At 41.0% G+C, this 26,348-nt stretch overlaps 1 protein-coding gene across 9 annotated transcripts in view; it reads right to left on the bottom strand.

Moving 5' to 3' along the window:
• The window catches only part of SPTLC3 (serine palmitoyltransferase long chain base subunit 3), a 125,146-nt gene that overhangs the window by 3,887 nt on the left and 94,911 nt on the right, over positions 1–26,348 (bottom strand). For 8 of the 9 annotated variants that reach the window (XM_032684159.1, XM_032684167.1, XM_032684162.1 and 5 more), the window contains one exon: positions 23,551–25,327. In XM_032684159.1, coding sequence (XP_032540050.1) covers positions 25,214–25,327 — 114 coding nt within the window. In that variant the 3' untranslated portion in view covers positions 23,551–25,213. Of the gene's footprint in view, positions 1–20,289; positions 20,412–21,723; positions 21,771–23,550; positions 25,328–26,348 lie in introns of those variants that run through there. The other variant, XR_004356348.1, reaches the window with a different exon arrangement.

Here is a 26,348-nt window from a genome sequence, read left to right as displayed (position 1 = left end):
TTAGATGCTTCTTCCACCAGGCAGCCTTTTGCCTGCGATAGCAAACAGTGAGGGACTCCCTGAGAAATGCCCCAGCCAGTAGAGGACAGGAACAACTTGAAATGTGCCTTTAAAGGAGGGTGACATTATGTCAAATAAGGCAACAGAGAAAGAAAACAGAGACTCTGGGGCCTCTCATCTAAAGTATTCAATTCTAAGAAAATCGTTCTCTGCTACCCAAGTTCAAGTGTGCTGTCTGGCAAACAAATGTGCACATTGCTGGTGCTCTCAGGCGCAGTTTGGATAGCAACAGCTTCACCTACTGTCCACGGTGGGATGTAAAAGTCTGAGTGGATCTGGGTGAGATGGTCAGAGCACAGAGAGAAGCTTCAGAAAAGTGCTCTGACTCCTGGAGTGTGCTAGTAAATAGCGGGCACGGAGCACAGACACCCACCAGGCACTGGGGAAATCACACAAACATCTCTCCTGGCCCTGCCAGAAGCAGAACTTTTGGACAAAGTGCTGCAGACACACTGGAGCTGGCTGGAGGCTCCTCTCTGCACGGCTGTGCTGGCTTTAGAGCCACCTCGGGAGAGAGGGAGGGACGGCGGAGAACGGATTGAACGTGCAACACCTTGGTGCCTGCGGCTGCGGACATCGCTAAAGATCAAAGCACGTGTTCATTCAGGGCAGCTGACCTGTCTGTGGAAGATTTTCGCTCCTCTAGTACCCTGAAGACAATAGCAAGTGTGAAACAAAACGGCTCGGAAAAAGCAATACCTGGAGCTCCACCTTGCTGCATGAAACAGTTATTTGCTGCTAATGAACAACTAAGGGTTTTCTTCCCTCTTTATTGGTAACATCCTCGCACAGTAAGAACTGGCTTCAGGAGGAGGTGCCACCCTACACAAATCCTCCCGGGAGGCTTTAGAAAGACTGGTACAAAAAAGGGGGGCGCGAGTCACTGTAAACAGCACAGCCCCATCTGATCAAGCCTTGTTAAATAACATTGTTCACTTTATGCAGTTATATCATGTAACAGTTTATACGTTTCCAGTGCATTTTCTTATACATAACATCATTCTTTCAAAATGTGTGATGTGTGGGCTTATTGTTGCTTATTGAAGCTGCTGGCAGTGTTTTTTTTTCTGGAAAGCCAACCAGCCGACCAGCTGGCAGGGCAGTCAGGCCAGCCCCTTGCAGTCTTAGTTCCAGAGTCACCTTTTCACAAGATTAAAAACTCAGAGGCAGTTTCTAGCCCTAGATCCACAAAGCAGGTGGTTGATAAGATTGTTGGCTCAAGAAAATAGGAACTTTGTGGCTGGGCCCGCTATAAAAGGAAATTCTTTTCCATGATTTACAAATAAATGAACTTCAGTGGAGGCAGGATCAGACCCTGTGTATGAAGAAGTCTTTTTACTGTATATGGAGACAGTAGAGAGATCTTTTTTAAACAAGAAACAACTTCAAACAGAATGAGAAATAGAGAGAAGGGATGTGTGTGGGGGGGGAAGTAAATTAACCCTTTTTTGACTTCTGGTACTTAACCTCAAGTAGCTTTTTCGTAGATCTCCGGTGGAGTTTTTCTGTAAAATACTACAATTTACAAGTAGGTTTAACTACAACATGTTGCTTTTCAACCACAGAGAGACAGGAAAAGATCCAATTGACACCTGCTTCAGACAACAAATGGGACACAAAAGATGAAACTCATTTCAAAGGGTCTATTTGTTTGTCACTTGTCATGGATTAAACCAGAGGGGCCACTATTTCGGGATGGATTCTGCTCCTATTCCAGTCAATAGAAAAAAAAAAAGCCTATTTGTGTAAATAAGGCAGAACCGGCCCCTTGGCAAGGAAACGAGCTGGTTGTTGCTGAAGTTTTACTGACAATTCTGTAGTAAGCGGGGATATAGTACTTCTGAAATGCTCGATTTGCAAGCCAGATGTTTGAAATATGAATATTCACACTTGTAGAACTTTAAACAGACCGATGAAAGTTTACTGAAAAACAATTGGGAATACAGGAATTTTTTTTAAGAATGCAAGGCACCACAGTACGTTTTAGAAATAGGTTTTCAATTATTTGATTCAAGTCTAACTTAATTTAGAAAATTCTTCCTGTCTAAAGCAATTTCTTCCTGTCTAAAGCAATTTGTGTGTGTATGCATAAGAACAGAGAAAAATTGCTGAAATTATGCTTTTTAGAAATTCAAACCCAATGAAAAAAACACGACTACTTCATTGCCAGTAGTTTCATTAAAGGACATAACGAGATGCCGAAGCAAAACCTCCAAATATCAATATCCTTAACAGTTTGTGTGCAGGGGTCGTGTTTGCAAAGGTCCCCTAGACACGTGCCCCTCTTTGCACTTTCTGTTTCGGTCCCGGCGTCCCCCTCCCTGGGTGTGGGTGAGGTCGGGAGCTGCTCAGCTCCAACCCAGCTCTGTCTGCCCAAAGGAGAAGGAAAAAAAAAACCCCAAACCCTGACATGAACGTTTTGGCAGCTCTTTGTTTCAGAGAGAACAGAACTCTGTCTACCGCTTGATGTCCTTCGGTTTTTCATGGATGTGTCGGTGGACGGGGTTTCCAAGCAGCAAACCAGATTTTGTCCTCGGATACCTGTCTTTAATTCCCCGGAGCTGTGCCGAGTTTGGTCCACACATTAACTTTTGCTTGTGTATTTAATCACTGTGGGGGTTGTGGTAGTTCGAGCCTTGACTGTTATCTGCTGTTCTGCTCTTGTGATTAATCTCACAATCGCTTTTTTTTCTTTTCAAACTTCAAGCTACATAAGTGGGATATTTATTTAAACTTGCATTGCTAATGCTGACATGTATAGAGGAAACAATGAAGTCCAAAGCAGAAGGCAAACCCCAGTAGCCGCAGATTTTAACTCCCACCTCCTCAGCCAGAACGCTCCGGCCTCAAAGCTGCATTTGGGAGTCTCACCCATGGTGGCATTTGCTGCTGCAGAGCAACCAGAGTTTGAAGGACACCACAGTCTGAGGAGGCTGCAGAAGGTGGACTGTGTAGACAACGGAGGAGCAGCCAAACCCATAATAACTGGTGTGTCACACAGCAGCAGCTCCAACACACGCATGAGAAGGTGGTGATGGTGCACAAGGAAGTGCTAACTATGAATTTCCTGCCTTTTGTAGCCCTTTCCAACAGCGTTAAAATGCCATTAAGAACTAATTTTGTGCTAAATGCTAGGTTTTAGCATGCGTTTACTGGGGTGCTTGAAATCTGATTTCTGCCCTTTTAACTCCCGATGGTTCCTCGAGGCTAAAGGACAGACGGGTTTTGCAGTCAGTTTAACTCTTCTAATTTGAAAATGGTACAACTTAAATACTGGGGTGTAACTACCCCCTTTCTGCAGGTAGGGATGATGCAAACATAAAGTGTGTTCCAATCTACGTGAATGACCTATATCATTATAAAGCACCTTTAGCTATTAACTCACCTTCGTTAGGGTTTCCATTAATTTAACAGTTTTAATTAAAAAAATCATACCCCCTGACTGAAATAGATAAAAACAATCTGTGTGTAAATAGATTATATAAAAGGACTGGAAGGCATGGTAATTCCTGCTTAATAATGCAAGTAGAGACACTAGGGCTGAAGAGATCAATTGGATGTGTGTGAAATTCAAGCTGCTGATGGTAGATGCATTAGATAACAAAAAATAGCAATGATTAAGGGTGCTGGGCCTGAATCCTGCCCCAAGAATGCCAAGAAAAGTCAACCATGTTATAATTAATACCTAATAAATAAACTAATTTAAAGTGGACAGCATTTAGCATTGGGTGGGGGGAATGAATGTGTAAATGTTTAAATTGGTTTGCCTCCTTGTGATCATCAAGCCTACAGTATCTTTACAAATGAGTTAGGTATGGCAGCTTTCATTCTGCCTAGAAAACATATGGCAATCCTTTCGGAAGCAGTCAGACTACAAACAGTTCTGGTTTGTGTAGTGCAGTGGTTATAACTGTAATGACATCTACTTAATGTAGAAATCAGTACCAAGTCAAATAGTTGATACAATCCTTAAAGAAATAGAGGACTTGCAAGCTTAACATGAAAAGAGAGACGATACCTCTCCAGTCCACTGGCATTCTTCGACTGTTCCAGCCAAATACCAGACAAAGCTTACCTGGCCTTGCAGAAAGACTCCTACCTGAGGTGATTAAATGAACTAAGCAATCATGGTTGAAAGGGCGAAACTCTGCCACTGACTGAAAATTATTTAAACAATAAATATTAAAAAATATTAAAAAAGTAGAATAATTAATTCATCTACATGTGAGTCTATTCATCTATCTATCTATAGAAACCTGAGATGTGATTGCTACATTTAGCAGGTAACACAAAACGATAAAGCTAAATGGAGCTGAAGGAAAATCGGAACAAACTCCATTCCAAATAGACAATGCAACAACGAAGAAAGTCCGAGTAGAAAAATGTAGCAGAAATGATGTTGCAAAAATACTCCCATGCATTACTTGATGCTCAGGGAAACCTCCTAACCTGAATGATAAGCAGTTCATGACAGAGCTGGGAAGAGCTCAGAAGAAAAAGCTGTGAAGGGTGGGGAGAAAACGATGCTGAAAATATCCTCTTGCTGTCATTTCAGTTAGTTAAGTGATAACTCTATATCAAAACTAGAAACAAAGAGATAAAATCCACAGGACAAGTGGGGCCAAGGGAACTTTCCTGTGTGAGAAGGGGCCTAGACAGACCAAAAGGAAGGAAGGGAGCACACATACTTGTGGACAGAATAAGGTCTAGTAAAATAGCAACTGGTTTGCACAAAGGGAAATGGTCTCTTCCATCCTATCGGACAGAGACAACGCAGCATCTTTAATTGACATCACTTCTGAAAGCAAAAAGGACCATGCTTTTTTATAAATAATACCCAGCACTGTAGAAATTGTTGGGATTCAGACAGGAAAGTGCTGAAATCAGAAGAATAAAGAATTTCTCTGTAAACCTAAGCATTTTTACAAGACCAAAATCTCTTCCCCAGATAGCATAATATTAGCAAAATCATGGTGTTCCATCTAGTTTTTAATGTGGACTCCTGCATTTTTTCCAGTAGGCACATGGATCCTTGTGCAGTTCCTGAGCCTACTGACATTGCTTTTGCTTTTCTCAGCTGCCTGTTGCTGCCCCACAGATTCATAAACTGCCGCCTGAAAGTCTCCTTTCTAAAGGATTTCAACCCTGAGAGCTCAGGACACAGTCATCTCAAGACCAATTAAAAAAAAACAACTAGTGATGGGAATGGAAAGATTCTCCATTGGACTTAATTATCTAGGGCAAGGAGAAAACATCCCTTTCATCCAGGAATTGCATAATTGTTTATTATGGGCTACAGTCTCTGCTTTAAAATGAGTGACAAAACTCGAATTAAATGGAAGGAGGATTTGACCCATGAGGGCTCAGACATTTTGAAGCATCTGATTTGCTGATCACTGACAAAAAAGAACCTGGCAAAAACAGTTCAGTACTTAGGTAATATACTTGGAATGTTTGATAAGCCTCTCTCTCTCCCCAAAACCCAAACCAAACAAGAAACCTTGGCTGATTCTGCCTGTCTTCATTGTGTATGTGTGAATTTATGAGAGAAACTAAGTTTGCCTATTGCCCAAGTGGAAGTCCAGGCCATACAGAGCAAATAAATTTTGCATGTAATTTGGGGGTTTCCTTAGGCCCAGGAATGTGTTTGTTTATATCTTATAAAGTAGAGGTAGAGCATAGGAAATCCAGAAATAATCAACACTCAAAAGACTGGTCAAGGCCATCATTACAAATAAAGAAACCAGGCTAAGAGACCAGTCGTAGTCCATGTTAGGCTGACAAACTGGATTTTAAATTAAGTTTTAGCTGGAATGAGCTTCTGAAGTTATTTTTAGCCTCAGCCATGTGAGAAGCACATGGTTCCATAAATACATTCCCCTCAAGAATAAGTTAACGGGGGTGGGGTGTGTGGAAGGAAACAACCTAAACAATTCATTTAAAGTTAATAACCAAGTCGAGAATTTTATGGCTTTGTTTTTGAAACATTTGTCATAAAAGTGTGATTCATTTTTGCACTAACATGCATTCACAGACCAACAGTGAATGGGACAGTAGAGTGATGGGAGGATCCAAACAGGCCTTTCTTAGCCTACAGCATCCATGGGCCCACCCCAAGCTCAGCAAGAGGGGAATTATTCACAAGAGCATTTTGGTGCAACTGTGGTGGGCTCTGGCTCTGAAACACCCCACAAAGGAACCTGCCCTTTCCTCTGCTCTTACAGAGAGGGCTTGGGGACAGTCAGCCTGCATGAAACCCTCCAGGCATCGTTTTGGAAAACTGCACACAAGGAAAAAAGTAAAGAACAGAACAGTCATGCAATAATGTTCATTTTCCCCAAATATACAGGGAGGGACTCGCTGAACACCCTGAACACATTTAGTCTTCTAGTGGAAGAGGGCTCTTCCAAGAGAAAGGACTTATGCAACAGAGATCTAGTCTGTTTTCCTAGCTACATCAGCAGATCTTACAGAAAGGCAGTAACTCCTCTACAAACCTCCTCTCTCCTCTGGGTGGAGACAAAGATGACAAAGGACTAGTGCAATTAAAGTGTATCATTATGTCCTCAGTCTGCAAGCGTTTCAGTCAGGAGATGCTCCTCAGCTTTAGAAAACAAAGCAAAAAAAAAGGAAAAAAAAATAAAAAGGAGAGATAAATGGGCCTATGGAGCTTGTTTATTCTGGTTCATCCCCTCACCCAAGAGGTCACAGGCCAGTTGCTTTGGTGTTGCAGCTCCCTGGGTCTGAAGGTTGGTGAGCATATTCAATCCTGGTCGGAGAGCAGACACACAGGGCTTGGCTGCTTCTGCAAGACAGAGGCATTTGGGGTTTTCTGTGAAGCTGAAAGAGGCACCAAATTGCTGACGTGAAGGTGAATTTGGCACCCTGTCTGGAGGTGACCCTCTGAGGGATCTCCAGGACCATCTTTGGCCAACAGGGTCATGAAGCAAGGGCAGCTGGAGCTCTGTGCTGGTGAAGGGCCTGGAGGACCTTAGCTGGCCACTCCAGTTTTGCAGCTTTATTGTTTATTTTTGTCATGCTGGCTGGGAGGTGTAAAGATTTTTCCCTCATTTTTCACAACTGCTTTGTTACATCGGATTTCCTCTGGCAGACGATCCACATAAAGGTTAAAATTAATGCAGTTCTATAAAATCAACAAAAGGGACTTCATTGGGTGAAATGGCAATGAACTGTAGTTTTTGGCATGCTGAAGCCTGGGTTTCACCTCTCTACTCTGTATGTCCATGTGCGTATCTCTGACTATGGACTTGATTTTCTTAAACTCTATAGAGGAGTTTATCTTTGGTTACTTCTACTGTGGACTACTGGCTTTGCCCCTTTTCAACTCACAGATCAAAGATGCTATGTAAAAACAGTGCAATTATGACTAAAATAAACACTTTAAACTCTGTGATTTCATCCAGATTTTTTCTCCTAGGTTTGTATTAACACTCGTGTGACTCAATCAGCATTGGTAGCAATAAAATACACATGATAATCCCCTGCTGATCCATCATTTGTACCCAGAAAACTCAAGTTGTGCAACTTGTAGTTTATTTCGTTTTTCTAGCCCCTGTCAAAAGTACATGCCCTTATGAAGTGTACATGTGATACTTAGTAATCAAAAGAACAGCTAATTAATTACATCCCACCTCCTCACATGGAAAATGGATCTAAACTAGCATCTAAAACACAATGTGTTTGCTTTAAATAGCCAAATGCTGAGGGACCAGAGTGATCTGTGGGGAATTTTTGGCACCATATGAAGATTCTTTCAGCCCTCGAATCCCCCACCCTCGAATTCTGTGGTGGGTTAGTAGGGAAAGGATATAAAAATGTGGAATTTTTTTTAAAGGCTTTTCTCTTTGTTTTCTATTCTCCTTGGCTGCGCTCTTATATTTTAATACCGTATAATAGTAAGGAACAAGGAGGGTCATTCAAAAATATTTTTTAATCTTTATTAGAAACAGATTTTTTTTTTTTTTTGCCTTTTGCTGCTGCCGGACCACATTTACCTACAAAGTCCTAAAATGGTTGAAAGAACTGCAACCATAGCTTCTACTTAGGGGTTTTGAGGGGTGCCCACACAAGTCTGAATGACTGCTGGCAGTGGAGAATACCAGGCTCTCACCAAGTTTTTACGTGCTGCTGACCACTTCAGTACCAAGGCATTTCCCAGGGGTCCAAAATTAGATACCAGAATTGCTCTTTTGCTTCTGAAACAAAAGAGATGCTTTGCTTAGGCCTTACTTTTTCCCACTTAGCCCCCCTTTCATTAAGGCATAGTTAACTTTAATTCACCATGATGGCACAGTGGGATGAATTTAAGGGTTTTGGAGAATGAGGAAGGGACTGCTCATGTATTAATAGCCATGAAGTGCCACAGCAGCAAGAGATGAAGGAAACACTTGGTCTCAGCTGTGATGGGTGTTAGTTCTCTTGCTTCCAAGAGTACATGTACAATTGGGCTTTTTTATGGCTTTATATATACTTGCACTTTCAGACTTAATTCTGTCTGCACCAGAAAAGGAACTCTAAATGTCTGAGGAAGGCTTCTGTATGGAATAAGAAAGGTATAGGGAATATGAGGGTTTAGAACAGAAGGTTTCATAATTCAGAAGTATGAAGGCTGCCCGAGCCTATTCCAGTAGTGGGGATGGATGCCTATATTTGCTTTTCCTTCATTCCACATGCTGTACAATCCCAGCATTTATTGCCATTGGCAGAAATGAACAATAAAGCCTCCTATCACTGGAATTAATGGATTTCTTCCACCTGTGGGCATTTCTATGTCCTGCCCAGTTTGTAAAGCATAATCCATTCCCCTCACTTCCATGCCATGGAGAAGATCTCTCATTTCTATATAAAAGAAGTTAAACTTGCTGCTAATAGTTATTAAGACTGATTAGATGATCCCAGTGCCTCACTTATGCACACAGGCACAGCTACTGGGAATTGAGTTGTTGACATCACCTCCTATACTATTTGGAATGTAACATTAGACTATTAGGAACATTAATATAAACTAGCAGTCATATTTAAAACCGAGTAAACAACAATCAAAAAACCTCATAAAAATAAGAAACACATAATTTTAAAAGGAGGAGAATGTAAATGTTTACATACAAAAATGTTTACATACAAAAAAAAACAATATAAAAAGAACAGCCATTAGCCTTTTATAATGCATGAAGATGTCTGGGCTTCTCCATTCTTATTTTTGACTTTTTAAAAAAATTCTCAGATGATTAGAGAAAAAATAATCATTAAAAAAGCGGAAAATGCCATTTTAAAATCCCATGAAACATTCTCATTAGACTGTATGCATCCCACCTCATGCTCTTTGATGTTGTTGCAATGGAATTTTTTTTTCTTCATGAAGAATGGGGGAAAGGCAACATCAGTAAATACTGTGTGACTACAAAAATAAATGGATAAACAGCATGTCACTCTGAGTTATCTTGGGAAAAATATCCAGCAGAAAATACAGCAACATCACAGACATGTAGACCAAGTATCTTAAACCAGGCAAAGTATCTATTATTGCTTGTTTCTATCTTTCTCTAAAGGGAAGCTATGTTTGACCTCTAAGGAAGGTCAACAACTTAATTATTGTACTCGAGACAAAGCTACTCTGTGCACAGGAAATGAAAGCTAAAGAGAAGCACTTTGAAAAGAAAGACATTTTACTCTCTTAAATAAATGAGACCTGCAAAATTCAATATTGTTTTCATCCTGACCAAGCCTTCTGGCTGGATGCTAAGTGATGTTCATCGGGTAAAGACAGGAAATCCAGGAGCCTTCCTGCCTTTGCAACACAAGTAGCAGGGCAAAGCAGCTTGGAAGACAGTAAAAGAAAAAAAGGCTGTACAGGGAGGGCTCTCACAATTGTACTTCGTTAGAAAGCCAAATCCACTTGCTTGAGGAATGAACACCTTGAGGCATTTTGATTAAAAAAAACTCCATTCACTTCTTATTTTAGGACACTGCTTAGAAGAGGATAGCTTGGATCTTCTGAGGAGATGCAGTTGGAAGAACAAGGAAGAGGAAGAGCACTTAGACTCTGTGACGTTCCACCTTCTGACAGAGCACCTAACACTACAGTTAATCCAAATACACCCAAACAGAAAGAAAAACAAACAAACAAATAGATGTGTCACCATCACAAACTATAAGCGCTGTACTCTGGTGCTGAGCTTTATAACTAATACTGCTCTGCCAGCTTGTACCTCAGTTTTCACTTTACTGCCATATGTTGGAGCTATGGGAGGTTTGACTGATCTTTAAAAATGCTGTGCTGTTGTTTGGGTTTTAGCTGACTGGTGCTGATCAGGCCAGAAGGAAGGACAGCCTGTAGCTCACCAAAAGCAAGGAAGAGCACAGCAGGAACGTGGAGCATTAGGGTTATGGAGGGAATCCAGCTTCACCCAAAAAGAAAAGGGATGCTATTCACCAGTGTTGGAAAGCCATAAATCTTTAACTGGGGTGGTCTGGCAAAGGGTAAATCACCAGCCACAAGCCTTTTCCAGAGAAAACATGCATTATTCCAGTGAATAATGCAAAGACTGCAGCCCTGCTCTGGGTAGGGGAGGTGTCCACTTTACCATCAATGTCCAGAAAAAAACAATCTTGGAGCGTTCCTAGTCAGATGAACATGGACAAGTATTTGCGTGTGTGCTACCTCTTTCTAGAGCTTAACAATAACAAACTTTGTGCCCATAAGCAAGAACCTCCACAGAAGTGGCTGGATTGTCACCAGTGCAGTGTTGCAGCTTCTCCTGTGGTTAATGGGAATTGCAGAGCACACTGTGACAGCCAGGCTGCTTCTGGACTAAAGACCAGGTCTCCCACCACCCACCACTGTAGCGTGGCCTATTCCCACCCTGAGGCACAGCCAAGAACTGCTGCTCACCAACACCCCTGGTCCTCCCTCTCAGGCTCTGAAATACCTCCCTGGTGTTTTATGGAGGAGGGTGAGAAGTCCAAGAGGGTGAGGAAATCCCTTCTGGTTCCCTACCTGACATATATCCCTGCCTGTGGGGCTGGCTGCTGCTGCTCATTTTTTGCAGCTTACCTGCTCACGGATGACTTAATGGGATGATGTTTTTTTAAGAGCACCCCAGGGATTTACAGCTCATGTTACATTTTCAGAAGTCACAAAGGACTTAGGAGCCTGCATTTATAGTAATGCAAGTGGCAAATCAATAAGGTAGGGGACCTGTGGAAAAATCAATAGCAGTCATGCAATAGAAAGCTATCTTAACCCCAACTCACAAGGAAAATTATGTTAGTTTGCACAGATAACTTAATCCTGGCACTTCTTACCATTTGAGTACCTGACAAATTTTTTCTTACCTGAAAGGAAGGACAATACGAACCGCTCTGTCTTGAAGGGTTTATGAGCTTTAAGAATGCCAGAGTGACCTTTTCCAATCCAACAGCATCATTTATCCAACAGATCTTTTCATATGTTTTGAACTGTCTGATTTCCACAGGACCTTGTTTCTTCTCTTAAAATTGTCAGAGCTGTCCTAAAACTAGACTCCTTCCATGTAATTGGTGTGTGTGATACCTGACAACACTCACAGATGCAGGATATTCACTACTGATGCTAAGGCATTTCAGAGGGAGAAGAAACAACTAAGTTTCAAGTTCAAACTCAGGTACATTCTGCCTTTCTCCAACTTGTGGGAAAATGGGGAAAAACTGTCCTAAGCAGGCACACTTTTACAGGAGTTTGCACAGTGGCTGAGCACAGAGTGCTCTGGTTAATGAGAACAACCAATTGTGCAGATTTAACACAAACACATTTTAGGATGGCTAGGATTGGATTCAGTCTGTCCACATATACGTACTGACAAAGCCCACAGCCTGTATCTGGGCCAAGGCTTTCACAGTCACTGGTTGCAGGATGTAAACTGTCATCTGCAGTCTTTGTTCTCAAATGTCCTCAAAAACCTTGCATTTTGCTGGTTTAAAACACATGTTCAGAGGACTTTGCTTTACTGAGTGTTGCAATTTGCCTCATAGACTTGACCTGTCTTGCTTATTTACCACTATGGCATATCTGCAACTTTTCCAGCAGCTGGTTTATTTAATTTTTCCTTTCAAATCCTTCATAACAATAATGAATAGCCTGGGGGCAAGAACAAATCATTGCAGGACCTTGATAAAAATACCCTCCTGATTTACCAATTTACTCACTTAATATGTGTTAAATTTTGGGTAGTGACATTTAAAAACTATTTTGTACCACCATTTTTGTTATCAAAACTATGCTAACTGGTGTCATTTATGTCACCATCTCTTTAACTCAATATGAACTATTTTGTGCCTCTGATTTCCCTGCAGTTGTCTCAGAACTGACATCAGGTTCACTGGCCTATAATTACTTGGGGAGGCTGGGAGAAGGGGGTCACCTCCTTCATCCTTCTAAAATAATGAAGCATTTGTCCAGTTCTAGGTGTCTGGAATTTCCCCAGTAACTTATGAGGTAAGGAGATCCCCAAGAGATGTTGATATAAAGTAAAGACTGCTATAAGCAAGAGACAAAAATCTCACCCCTGAGGCTTGGAAACACTGTTGTAACACTTGGATTCAACCAGATCAGGATGGAAATGGATAGTATTTGTTCCTGTGGATTAGTAACCTGTCCTGTATTTGATTCTGATGTATTCATCAGCTTTAAAAGTACACTCAATTTCTGCAATTTGTGTCCATCTAGAATCTCCAGTCTCAAATTACTGAGTGGTGCTGACTCCAGCAGCAGCGTGATGTGGCTGGATTACCAATCACTGCCTGCTTTCCACCTGCTACAGTAAATTTCCTGCAGTCACAGTGAACTGTACCCTAGCCTGCAAACAGCAGTACAACTGACCTAAATTGCAGGATTTTATGAGACCTCCTAAAGTAGGCAGTTTTACCTGGTTTTGAGTTTCATTAGGGAAGCTTTGCTCCAGATTCCACCATTTTTAAGGGTAACAGAGCATCACCATGCCTGTTAAAAACGGGAGGCAAGGATTCATCCTTCAGGAGAACATCACTGCCTGGAGACATCACTAGGAGACAGTGTTTGACAGCAGACATGTTTTTCTATTTTTTCTGATTTTTTTCTCAACCTAATTTTAAAGGCCCAGAAAGGCTTTTCCCTACTTGTCTCCTGTTTTGCACTTGCGTATTTTAAGGCTCTGCATACATGGAACCATTTTAATGGGGCAGCAGAGTTGCACTGAAGTCCCAGAGTGCCTCTGACAAATGAACAGATGGCAAAAAAAGTGAGTAGTAGCCAGCAGATACAGCCTGAGGAACAGTACGAAGTATGCCCTGCAGTACATGCAGTTATGTCCAGTTGACATTTCTCCTCCATGCACTGGAGAGATATTTATGCTACTGCAAATTATGCCTGTCTTTGACATTAAAACATCTGAAATCAGATCCTAAACTCTGAGGAAAAAGGGTACTTAAATATTGATACAAAATTAAGAGCTAGGAGTGAGAGATCCCTTGTCTGTCTTTTTTTGTTGTTGTTAGGGTACCTTCTATCTGTTTGCTCAGGATATTATTTTCCTTTCATCAAGAAGTATGGTTTTCTCAGATACACTGTTTACGTGGGCACAGGGTCAATCTCTGTGCATTTTCTTCCACCCCCAGCCACAACAGACAGAAAAGAAAATTGCACAATTACAGAACAGCTTTCACCATGACTTTTAGGGCTGATCCAATATCAGTATTTCTCTTTCAAGAATAACTCCCACTCTCAATACCACAGAGGTAGAAGTGGTCTTGATTCTTCATTAAACATCCAGAGGGCCAGATACCCGCTGGAGTGTGTTAGGGTAGAGGATGCTGAGCTCAGAGAGAAAGAGCTCCTTTAGAAACAAAGTTCCTTGCAGTTCTTGTGGAATCTGAAGTTTGGTTGCCCCAGATGAAGCTTCAAATGCACCTACAGAGATAGATTCCTAAAGTTGAGAGGCTTCATTTTCACATCTATTTCTTTAAACAAGGTCAAAGTCTTAAACTGATGCCTTTCCACAAATCAGGAGCGCTCCTGTTCAGTGATTACTCCATTGCAATATCAAATTGATCAAAAGGTCTGGTGAACAAGAGTATGTGAGATGTCCCTGTTTTTTAGAGAGGGATGGAGAATTCCAGCTGTAGGCTTCGTGCCTTAAGGTCTGCTATAAATAAATTTATGCCCTGTAGAGTTCCTTCTAAGTCTTACATGGCATTTCAGGACATGTCCTATATCCACTTCAACGTTTTCATTGATGTTCCTCAAATTTTCAATAAAAAGATTGGACTGAACAGTGATGCAATAATTCAATCCAACCACTCTGGTTCTTGACATTTCTGCAAAGATTTCACTCAACACAAATTTGGGAGCACCAGGTATGACATGAGTGCAATCCATAGCCAGCCTCTCCCTCAAAAATGATAACACTGGAGTCCCGACTTCACTTTCCCTCAAACCAGGAGTAGGAACCAACTGTAATAACTGCCTGGTTCAGCTAATTGTACTTTAATCACATCTCACACCTTCTCTGACCTAATTGGGTGCAAGCTGTCAGCAAAAATATGCTGGCTCCCCGTTGCAGTATTAATTCTGCAAGCTGTACAGGCATTATTTCAAAAAGATGGAAACCTGCTAAAAAGAACATCTCTCTCAATTAATAACAAAGGGTGGAATTTAACGTTATCTTGATGCATTTGCTGCCAGAAGAGTATCTTCTGAAGTATAAAGAGCCACTGAAAATTGATGTGTTTCATTGACACATTCATTGTGTCTGTACATTGACCATACAGACAAGGGCAAATACACCAATTTCTGTCCTTAGCCTGTGTCTTGGGCTGCAGCAAACAAGGACTGCAATTTATACCAGACACTGAAGAATATGAATATTTTCTTTACTACTCAGCTCCAGAAAAAGATAATTATTATAAGCAAAACCAGATGAAAATCTGAGAATATTTTATGATCCACTTTCATTTAAAAAAAGAAGAAAAAAAGAAGAAAAAAGTCTATTAGCCTCAGAACAATGGGGCCAAATTCACACTTGGGGTAACATCACTGACATCAGTAGAGCACTGCAATTAATTTGGCCCATGGGATCTACTTGAAAATATAACATACTGTCACAAGGATGACAGCCAAATTCTGTGGAGAAAATCTTTCTATACTGACTAATTTGGCCTTAAAAAGACAGCCCAGCTGTACAAGCAGTAATCCACTGGGCTGGATCTTCAAGTGTAACTCTCCTTAATTCTGTACAATAAAGCTGAGTTATAAACACCTGAGAATTTGGCCAAGTGCCTTTTCCAGACCAAATGGGAGACTACAGTGTCAGTATTATTTGGCACCAGAACGATGCTTACGTGACATTCAGAAAAACAAAGAGACTGAGGGGTAGAATTCAAGAACAACCAGGTAGCCAAAGATCTGAGTGAAATGCTGATATCCCTTGCTAATCCCTTCTTATCCTGTCTCCTCTCTCTCCCACCAAGCAGTCTCCTGAAGCACGTTAAGCTGCAGGGAGAATCAGAACAAAAAGCAGAAGGCTTTTTTGCTGTTTCTGTCGTCATTTATTTATTTTTAAACAGAAAACTCTTGTCCCTTGCAGTGATGATGTTTTAATGAATCCATCAATCACTGCAAACTCCAAACTAGAATCCTACATAAAAGAGACCTATTTGTAATACGTGACCTAAGCCCATACCTAATGAAATTAGTTCTCAGGGAGACAATGCAGGTCTTTCATTGCTGTCTCCGTGGAATCGTAGATGATTAAGCTGGACAGGGCCTTGTGGGTCCTCAAATCCAATCCTGTACACCTAGCATCACTTTATCCTTGCCTTGTTCCCTGGAGTGTGTTATCTAATCCTTTGCTGACTGATTGTGACCCACCTTACAACTTCTCTTCCATGGGCAAATCTTCATTGTGTGTTGCCTAAGCAAGGTCTTGATTGCCCCCGTAGGTCTTCACTTCCCCTGCATCAAAGATTTTCAGGGTGTTTGGATCCATGCTATCTCCTCATTCCTTGATTATTTTAAGTCTTCCAACACTGTCTTTTGATTTTCTTGATTTCTCGCTCATTGGCAGCCCATGCTGCATCACACCTCTGCCACCACGTTGGGTTCCTCAGGACACATTCATAGTCAAATCTTTGACTATATTTTGCTGCTCCCATAAGCAGTAAATCCCCCAACTTCACTAAACCCTGCCTCAGTTCTTTGCTTCTCTTCTCATGGCTAACAAACCCATTACAATTTGCTTTCATTACTGTTTCTCTCAGGTTGGTGTTTCAGAGCTCTCACTTGATGCTTTCCTACCACAGCATTGCTTTTCTTTGCCACTTGTCCTGTACCTACAGCACCTGAGCTTACTTCTTATCCCAGATGGAGAGGATTACTTAACTCCTGGGCTCAAGAGCATCCTCCCTGCCAACTCCTCCTCCTCAAGATCCACCCCCAGTGACACCAGTAAGATGCAAATCCCCAAGACAATCTTTAAAATAAAATCATACTTAGGAAAGACCTTGACTTCACATTCAAAGCTCTCCACTCATTGCTGACTATTGTTTTGGCTGCTGGTGATTTAAATTTATGCAGATGATATAAACATATTCAGTGTGCTGCATCCATGGACAAATTCATGGGACAAATATTGCTGCTGGCTTCAGAAGTATGAAAGAAAGCAGTTGCTGCTCCCTCGTGGTCATCAGCATCATCCCTGTTCTGAAAGTTACCATCTCCTAAACTTTGCAGTAATTTACAATCTTTTATCTCCCATCTGTCTACAGAGATGCTTTTTTCTACAGTCTTGGTTAAGTCAAAGCAAACCAGGGTAACAGAGAGTTATTACTGAAATGTCTTTAATCTAGCAATGTCAGCAGCCTCATGGGATGGCTCGACAAGACAGATCAGGACATGGTTACAAACAGCAGTTTCTAAAGCAACTGGGTAGTCCTGAACTCAATGATTCCTCTCTGTCTTTTCCAACTTCCTTTTTTACCACTTAGTAAAGTGTTTTCACTGACTACATGTCCTGTCAGTACTGTCTGGCATGACTGTGAAGTGGTTTTAAAACTTAGGTGGCCTCTTGATTTTTGAAGAACAGATAGAGACCAGAACACTTACGTTGTATACAATACAGAAATCAAAGCTGAGATGCTATCACACAGCTGACCTCCTTCTGTGCTCACCATGGATGGCATCACACAGCAAATCTGCAATTATAAAGTGAATGGCAATTCCAAAACCTTTAGAAAAAAATATCTTCGTGTACTGGGACCAGCACAGAATGCTTTGTTGTCAGTATGCCTTTCTTCTTTTGGGGTCCATTGTCCCTTGCTATATTCACTGCCAAGATATTTCTTTCCCCATCTGTTAAAACCCAGCATGAAAATCAGACAGGGCTCTTTCACCCTTTTCTCACTATTTTACATGTGAAAGCTGGCTTTCCTCACTGTAAATTCTAGTCCTGGAAGACAAGGATCACAAAGGGCCAAATGGAGACCGCCCTCAGAGAAGGATCTGCTTTAGCTGCCTGTCTCTCAGCAGCTTCCTTCACAGAGCTAGTGCTGAGGAGATATATCACTTTTATTACCTTATCATTCTCCATTGGGACTGGAAGAGTTCTGTGGAAAAAAAATCCAGAGCATCTGTAACTTAAAGCATTGTCCTCTCTCTGTTGGGGTTGTTCTTGACCTGTTTGCACAGTATCACTTGTCCTGAATAGAAGACAATCCTTATTTCCATCTGCTTTTCTTATTTCTTTGCTCCTGGTTTACATCTAGCATCTAGTTATGGAAGAACAGGGAATCTCTCTGCTTTTTGGCTCCACATTGTTCCTCCCTTGTTCTAAACCATCAAGGAACCTGTCTGCTGTCATGGACACCCCTGTCATACTGGTGTGGTGGGATCTCTTCTCCTTCTTGCCTGAAAATCAGTCTGCCTTTTATTTCCCCCTTCTTTCCCCTCCGGGGAGTCTCAATCCTGCCTGTCTACACTGTCTTGTCATGTTGTCTTTGGGGGGTAGTTTCCCTTCCTTTCTTCTTTGCCTCTGAATTGTCTTTCATCTGCTGTTGAATAAATTTGTTGCTCAAGCTTCATCTCTCCTGCACTAGCTAATTTCATCCTCTCTCTTGTCCTTGGATAGGGTTGTCCCTTGGATATCCCTTTCCACCTTTTTCTTCTCAAGACCAGCTTCTTATTCAAGCATTATGCTCTAGCATTGCTTTTGCTGTCTCCTTAGGATCACATATTTGAATTCTTCCCTGAATTTCAAGTTACCTCCACCTTCCTCTTTAGTGCTTGTATCATTTCCTCCATGACTGTAGTCAAATTATGTTTCATACCTGTGTATGAAACACCATTTTGTGCCACACTGCACTGATGTGCAATGGGAAATTCTGCAATCATCCATCTTCTTTGGAACCTTTTCCTCTTTTGTTCCTTTCAAATTATTCTTCAGAAGAGCCTAACAGAGTTAGGTACCAAAATTTCAGCAATCCTTGCTAGGTGCATTGGTTTATAACTCACATTAGAGAAACGGGAGACTATCACAAGTTGTTAAGCAATAAAAATCCCTGCAACATAATCTGTTGTGGTTGGACATTTTATTGAAATCCTGGATAGTCATTTGCAAAAAAGCTGACATGCAGGGTTTGGATTTAATCTTCACATTTCCACTCAAACTGTGGCATTGTTTGAACACAACAGCTTTGGGATCCTGGCAAAAGAGTAAAACTGTCCGAGCTGTTCCACTCTGGTTTGAATTATCTTCTTTTTATTTATTTATTTCTAGCTTTGAAGTCTGTGTACTTTAAAAATCAATGAACATCATATTAACAAGCAGACACTAATTACATTTTAACAAACTGGAAAGGCTTGGCTACAAATCTTTGAAAAGATAGATTCACATTTTAAAAAGCTTTCTAATCCAACTGGCATCATTTTAGTAAGACACTGACAAAGCCTGCACAGAATGGAAACGTTAAAGGAATCTGTTTTCCAGAATTTTTTTTCTGTGATTTATAATTAGTCTTCATCATTGTACTGTCTCATACACTAAGTCTGGTAAACAGAATAGTCATGACTTTTACAGGATTAATGGAGACATTCTGAGATACAGAAATTAAAAGACCACTCAGATAATAACAACACTTCACTCTTTTGTAGCTCTTCTCATCAGTTCAACTTATTGTTTTACAAACAAATCAGAATCACTATCACAGTGCTACAAAGGGATAAAAATGAGGCAAGAAATGCTAATGTATGTCATCTGTAATTACTTAGCAGAACAGAGGCAGATCAGAACTGGGTCTCTTGTATCCAGTTCAGAGCTCTAATACACAGGTTACAGTGGTTCACTAAGCAGTTTTTAAAACATGGGTATTAGAGTGTGTAGTGGGAGTCAGAGAGTTTGTATCAGGATTATCTGCATACTAGGAAATGCTAAAAGTGTAAATAGATGGTCCTGGAACTATAAAAAAATATCATGCCTCTTCTGACCACTCTGTCTGGGAGTAGCTGTGTCCTTGGTGTGAGGGTTGTTAGAAAAGTAGCTCCCACATGAAAGTAGGATCCCCAGCAATGCACGAAACAGTTTCTGTACAGAGCAGAGAGCCAAGACATCACGAGGTTTGTGTGGTAACAACAAGGGGAGAGTAGGACACAAGGAGGATACTTGTGTCAGAGCAGGCTCCAGGAAACACACAGGAGAAGCTATGCTTTTGAAATGTCCCCACTGATTTCACCACTTCTGTGCCATTCCAGAACAGCTGCTTGAGAGGTAAACAGATGAGGAACCCACTTCAGACAAGAAGTGATCTGCAGCACAGCAAAGCTCCTGTGCCAAGAAACACTTACTCACTGCTGTGCCATGGATCATGTGAGGTCATATCAGACCCCAACAGGCTCAGCTGTCCTCTTCATGCTGTGCTCTGAACTGGTGAGACAGACCTGCTGCTTACAGTGCTGGGAGGGGAAATACAGATACCAAAGATAAGAGCAACAAACTTGATGGCACTTCATACTTCACGGAGAGATCAGTTCTGAGCTCCAGGAACTGGAGGATACATAATATGCTGGCCCACTCACAGGATATCAGTCAGCTCACGGTCACAGCAAATTCTTTGAGACAATTTCAGTGCAAGTGAGAGGAAAGCACTGTTGCTCCATGACACACACATCAAGTTATACAAGTACTGTTATACAAGTACTTGACTTACTTGTGAGAACTGATTTTCTAGACTTCCTACAGTGTCCTGCTTTCATGGCCACATCTTCTGGTTGAGCTGAAGTGCCAGAAACTCATCTGCTGGAGCGACCTACAGCCCATGTCCTTCTATATCTGCAAAGGAGAGGACAGCCTGTCATGCCTGTCCTGGAGCCACATCAGGTACACCTGGCAGAGAAGCACAGGCAGTTGTCACCATACCACAGCCACTCACAGAGGTGGCATCCCAGCAGTGATGCCCAATGAGAGCATCCCAACCATCAGTGATGCTGTGCACACTTGTCACTAGAATGATCTCTGAACAATTTTCAGCATCAGCACAGCTCATTACAGATGGTGGCTCAAGCATCACTGTAACCCTGGCTACCCCTGCAGCAAAAGCTGTGGAACTTGAGTTTATTGATAACAATTAACATTTTTGGGCCTTAGCAAAACATCTGGAAGTGACTCTCCAAAAAGGTTCTATGAATAGAGTACCAAGTATCAGGGTCATCTGCCATGGTACCTCATCTACCCTTGCTTCTCTTCGTAAACAAACAGGAGTAACACGAGCTGCAATAGCTCTCTTTGCCTACCTTGAAATCACCATTTTGATGTTAAAGACCACATTTTCCACTTTTCCACCCCCCTGGTTAAAAAGATTTGACAACTCCTGTAATGCTTGCACCAAAAAATTTCTTCCACACAACTGGATCTAATCTAAGTCTCTGAGTCCACTATGTCTCTCCATCTCCTGTGCCTCTACATTACCCTTTTAACGTGATTAGCACATGATAAAAATGGATTTATCATTGCTCCTTTATGTCACTTGTCAGTGACATGCTATATATGTGGAAAGAAACACACTCCCCTCTTCAGTAAGTGCTGACAATCACCCCGATTCAGACCCCAGACTCCTGTTCTGATGGTGCTTAATTGTTTATTTTGTGTGGTCATATGGGTGGTGGTTTTGGGACCATCTTGACAGGTCTGAAGCTCTGCCTCCCAAATGGATAAAGTGAGCCCTCATTATCTTGTGACTGATCCGCAGTGAGCACAAACAACACTGGATGTGTGAGTAAATGAGGGAAACACCTAGATACTGTTTTTCAAGGCATTTGGAGGCTCAAATGTTCAGCTGCCAATACCCGCAAGACATCTGCCATTTCTCAGCTGCTGCTGTGGTTTCTTTAAAATTTGGTCCTGATCTGTGTTTTAATTTGAAGAACAATTAAACTTTATGCACAAATAAAAGGCAGATCATATACTGGAGAATCTCAATTGGATTTCTAAGCAGGCTAGAAAGTACATAAACACCTTTAGCACAGACTGCTTTTCTTACATCACTACTTTATTCCCTGTAAAGACATAGAAAAACGTGATACATCTTCAACCAAACACACTTTGAAAAATAAAATAAAATTAAAAAAAAAATCTGAAGTCCTACCTTAAATAAATCCACTCCATATCTTGGTCCCCTGTGAAGAGCAGCGGCTGTGAAACAGTCCAGAGACAAGTGTGTTCAAACCCCTCTGAAATAAATGCAGGCAGCTCACCTCACGCTGACAGGTTCCTCTCACGGTTGTACTGGCCTTAAAATAACAGTATTGACTTCAAAGCAAGACTTAACCTGGTCTACACTTGCACAAATGACAGAACAAGCCCATTCTTGGCTCAACAGCTCGGGCAGTTCAGATTCGGTTCAGCGCAGAAATTTCACACCTTCAGGAGGAAATTTTTCTTTGAAAAGGAAAGATTAAAGTCTGCAGGAGTGATGAGGATACCAGGAAAAGCAGGCAGTGAGGCAATGCCAAAAAGCCAACTGTTGCACTTCAGGTCCTCTGCAGCTGCCAGTGTGCTTTCCCTGAAACATCAGAACAGAGAGAACAATACAAAGACACAGGAGCAGTGACAAGTTTGATAAGCTCAGGAAATTGAGACTTTCTAAAAGATGAGGTGGGATAAAGGTACAGGAAAGGGCAAACAATTCAGATACTCTGTCAAACAGAAACTCTTGAGTCCTCCCATATCATAAAGGTCAATCAAGATTTTATGTAAGATAACGAGATGCAGCTTGACAATAAAAAGTTAGTGTAGTTATACCTGTGTTTCCACTGGATTAAAACATGACAACTTGGGCTTTTTTTATTTATTGAAGGCAATTCTTCTTCAAAACCTTCTAAAGCAATTACAGGGAGCTGTATTTCCCAAAAATGTGCATGCCTGAAGATGGAGCACATTCTAGGAAATATGTGTTCCTTATGCTAGAGGTGTTAATTGCCTAATAGATACTCTATCAGTTTTTCTCTTAAACTAGCTAGAATAGAGTTTCCAAATGCTGGTCAACTCTAAATCTACTAAAAGTGATGTAAACCAGGAAAAAGTCCATGCTGGTGAAAAAACAAGCACCAGACCGTAACTAAGCCTCATGGGGAAAATCTAAAAGACTGAAGTTCCCGTGAATTTTATTACTGCACCAGTGGAACAGGGATTTCTCCCTAACTGTTCCCCAGCCCAGAGATAGTCAGTCTGTACTTTCTCTAATGTGTAAGGGATGGAAGAAATCAGAAGAGGGCACATAATAAATCAGCTGACAGTCTCTGAAAAATAGCTGTCCTGTCTCCTTAATATGAGTGAGAGTAATGTTCTGAGGGCAGGAAGAATTCAGCTTTAGGCTGAAAACATTCCTCTACAGGGGTACAAAAAGTGATCACTCTGTAGTTTAATCAATTTCAGGCCTCTCTTTGAGGGAAAAAGCGTGTTGCCTGCAACAGCACGTGTAATAATGTTTGCTGAAATACAAACTATGGCCCTATACCACAAGATGGCAGGTCAGAAGTCAACTGAGGATCTGGCCACAGATGTTCAGTAATAGAGATCAAAAAGCAATAGATCAAGTTCAGTACTTCTCCTCCCGGAGCAGGTTGCAGAAATTTCTCATCCCCTCTCCTTTGCAGTTTAAGTGCACTCACTCGGCATGTAACAAAGCTGTACATCACAAATTGCCAGGTTACTCAAAGTTCACGTTTCCTAATTTCTCCTTGTCCTGTGCTTGAGTATTTAATTATTTATACAGTGAGTTCGCTCCTATCCACAAACACAGTTCCCCTGAACCTCTGCAATGTTTTTCAAGTCCGTCTACCGAAGTGAAGAATCATATGACACACCATTTAGTCCTCCCCCAGCCCTTGATATATGTTTCCTAAAGCCGACACTTGATATTACGGAATGTGTTGTAATCAATTCTTAAAGTTATAGCACCACTGGATTTTTATTAACTTGCACAACAACAACAACAAAAATCCAACAAAAAATGGGCCCTCATAATCAGTCAGCCTGGTTATATCCTGAAAGCTGCTTTAACAAGCAGGGAGTAATATAGTGTAATTGGTACTCCACAATTTAATTGTTCTGTTCTTAAATCTAATATTGCAGCTGTGGGTTAAGTTTACACCACAGCTTTCAAGAGTACATGAAAGTGTGGTACATCTGTGCAACAGAAAGCTAAACATCTCTCATCTGATGTGTTTACAATGACATTTGATAGCATGGAATTGTTTGGAGTTCATTCTTAAAGCTGCAGAACTGCTTTTCAATGCCACAACGAAAAAAAGGGAAAAGCCTCCAATCTCCTTCCAGCAGCTCAGCCCACATAAGCCTGAGGATAATGCTGCTGTGGCATTGCAGGGAAACTGTTTGCTTTAACAACTCCTTCAGGTGGCTTTGAGCATTGTCACTCAGGCAGGGGACAAGGGGACAAGTACATCTTCCCCCTCAGATGATACAACAATTATTTGAAAAACAAACGACTCAGAAAAACTGGATAAATAAAACAACCCCTGACATGCATAAAACAGACAAGAATATTTCAAGAAATGTTATTACATGGATGACTTAAGCACACATAGAAATGATGGAGTTTTCTGTTTAACAGGTGGCAGAACTGCTCATGGTATTGAACTTCACATTCTGTATAACTAACAGCTTCAGCATTATGTACTTGTTAGTGAATTTATTAGGCCCATAAGTAGTTCAAGAAACTTAGGAACGGGCCCATAAATGTCATCTGCAGTTTGTGAACTGCAAGTATCTGACTGTTTTGATCAAGGTTTTTACGGGAAAGTTAAATGGTTATTAAAATTATTTACTACTGCTCCATGAAAAGGGAGCAAGCCCTGCTGAAGAACTTACATTGGGAGAAGATGGGATAGGTTGTAGGTCAAATGTGTTGGCACAAAAGCATTTCTGTTCATGTCTAAGCCCAAATTTCTGTACAATTCAAAGCTTAGAGTGCATTTCAGCAGCTAGGAAAAGGTCTGTGGATGGGTGGAGGCATTCTCCCTTTCCCATAATCTGCCATCAGAAACACATGATCTGATCAGGCTACTTCTCTTGTTCTCAGCATTAATCTTTTTCTAACATTTTCTGTCCTTGGAGAAATGCATGATAGTGCAACTTAGTAAAAGAGATCACTTTCTGCTCATTCCTCTGTAGCAGTCCACGCCGAGGTCTTGATTTATGCTCTTTAACAGATAAAAGTCAGTCTCACTGATGAAGCTCAGCTATATTACACTGGAATCTATTAATTTTTTTTAAACTTTATTATTTCAGTCACAATTAAGACTATCTGGAGCCTCTTCATAAAAAGGGGCCATACCAAAAGCTGTACGCTAGCAACTCGAAAAATGGATGCATTCATCCTGCATCAAAAATACCGTAAGGACAGATCTCCTGGGGAGGCAAATCTGTATCAATATTTCAGTCTCTTGAATACAGAAATCTGATACAACGAGATGCAACACCCGAACTTCCCCTCCTTTCAATTAACTGAGAAATAAAAATTGTCCTTAGAAGGGAAGAAATGCGTTCGTGTTTTTCAGTTTTCGGGTTTTCCGCCCTTTCATAGCGTCATAATGTTCTCTTCAGAAGTGGAAAACTTAATCTTCAAGTTCAAGCCTAGTTTCTTCATACAGTTCAGGATGAGATGACTTGGAATACCGGGAATATTTCAGTTGTAGATAATCACCCAATTCATCCAGAGCATTCAAAACCTGTAAGACCATTTTACTTTGTCAATTCTCTTGGAAAAGAAATGAAGTTCTAGTAACCTCTACTTTACAGCAGAACAAGATTATAAAAAACATCAATTAAAGAAAGTTTAAAGGACAAATGGGCAATTTTTGCATTCATCCCTCTGTAGTGAACATCAATGCAGTCACAGATGTACAACAGCATCTGTGAGAACAGAATTTACTCCTTCAGTAGGTTATGGTTTGTTAGTAAGTACATTAATTGAGCACAGATGAGAAAAATTACTTTTTCTAAAAACACAGAGATATAACAACCCAGACAAAACGTTATCTTTGCTTGTGCAAAATAAATGTGTAAGGCTATGCTTCAATATTTGCCTATAGCTCCCAAGGAGTGGAGTTGCCACTGCATTTTCTCAGCTAGGACTCAGCTCACAGTGCTGATCAGAGTCAACATAAATAGCCTGAATAGTTTAAGATGATTTTAGTGCATTCCATTATCTTAGACTAATATCACAGGCACAATTAATATTATTATTAATTAATACTGTAATGCAATTTGCTGAGCTGTGTCCCCAGCTCTAAGTAAATTAAAAAAATAGACAGGGAACTTTGTACCACAGAGAGGCAGCTCAGTGTTTTGCAGCATCTGACCCACATTCAAGATCAGTCAACTTTTTGGCATCAAGGAAGAAAACAGCAATTTTGATTTTGAGCCTGTTTCTGTTAAACCACTAAAATGAGCTCATGAACAAAAAAGAAGTAATTTAGTAATGGTTTATGCAGAGAGATAGCTTCCAGGTCATTAAGGAAGTTATTTTTGGGAGCTTGCCCTTTCATGGATCTTTCCTCTTTAGTTCCAGGCTGAGATTCAAAACAAATTTTGCCAAAGGGAAATGTTTTCATTGTGCTTGTTACCTGTTGTTACCCTGGGTTTAGGCATGTTCACAAAGCATTTGTCTTAAAAGCTTTCCATCTGCAAGTAATTCAGCTCAGGGCATTTCCATGGACTGTAAGGACATTTAGAGAATGCCACAAGTAC

Source organism: Chiroxiphia lanceolata, chromosome 3 (genome assembly GCF_009829145.1).
Source record: "Chiroxiphia lanceolata isolate bChiLan1 chromosome 3, bChiLan1.pri, whole genome shotgun sequence".
Lineage (NCBI taxonomy): Eukaryota > Metazoa > Chordata > Aves > Passeriformes > Pipridae > Chiroxiphia > Chiroxiphia lanceolata.
This window is presented reverse-complemented; position numbering and strand designations above follow the sequence as displayed.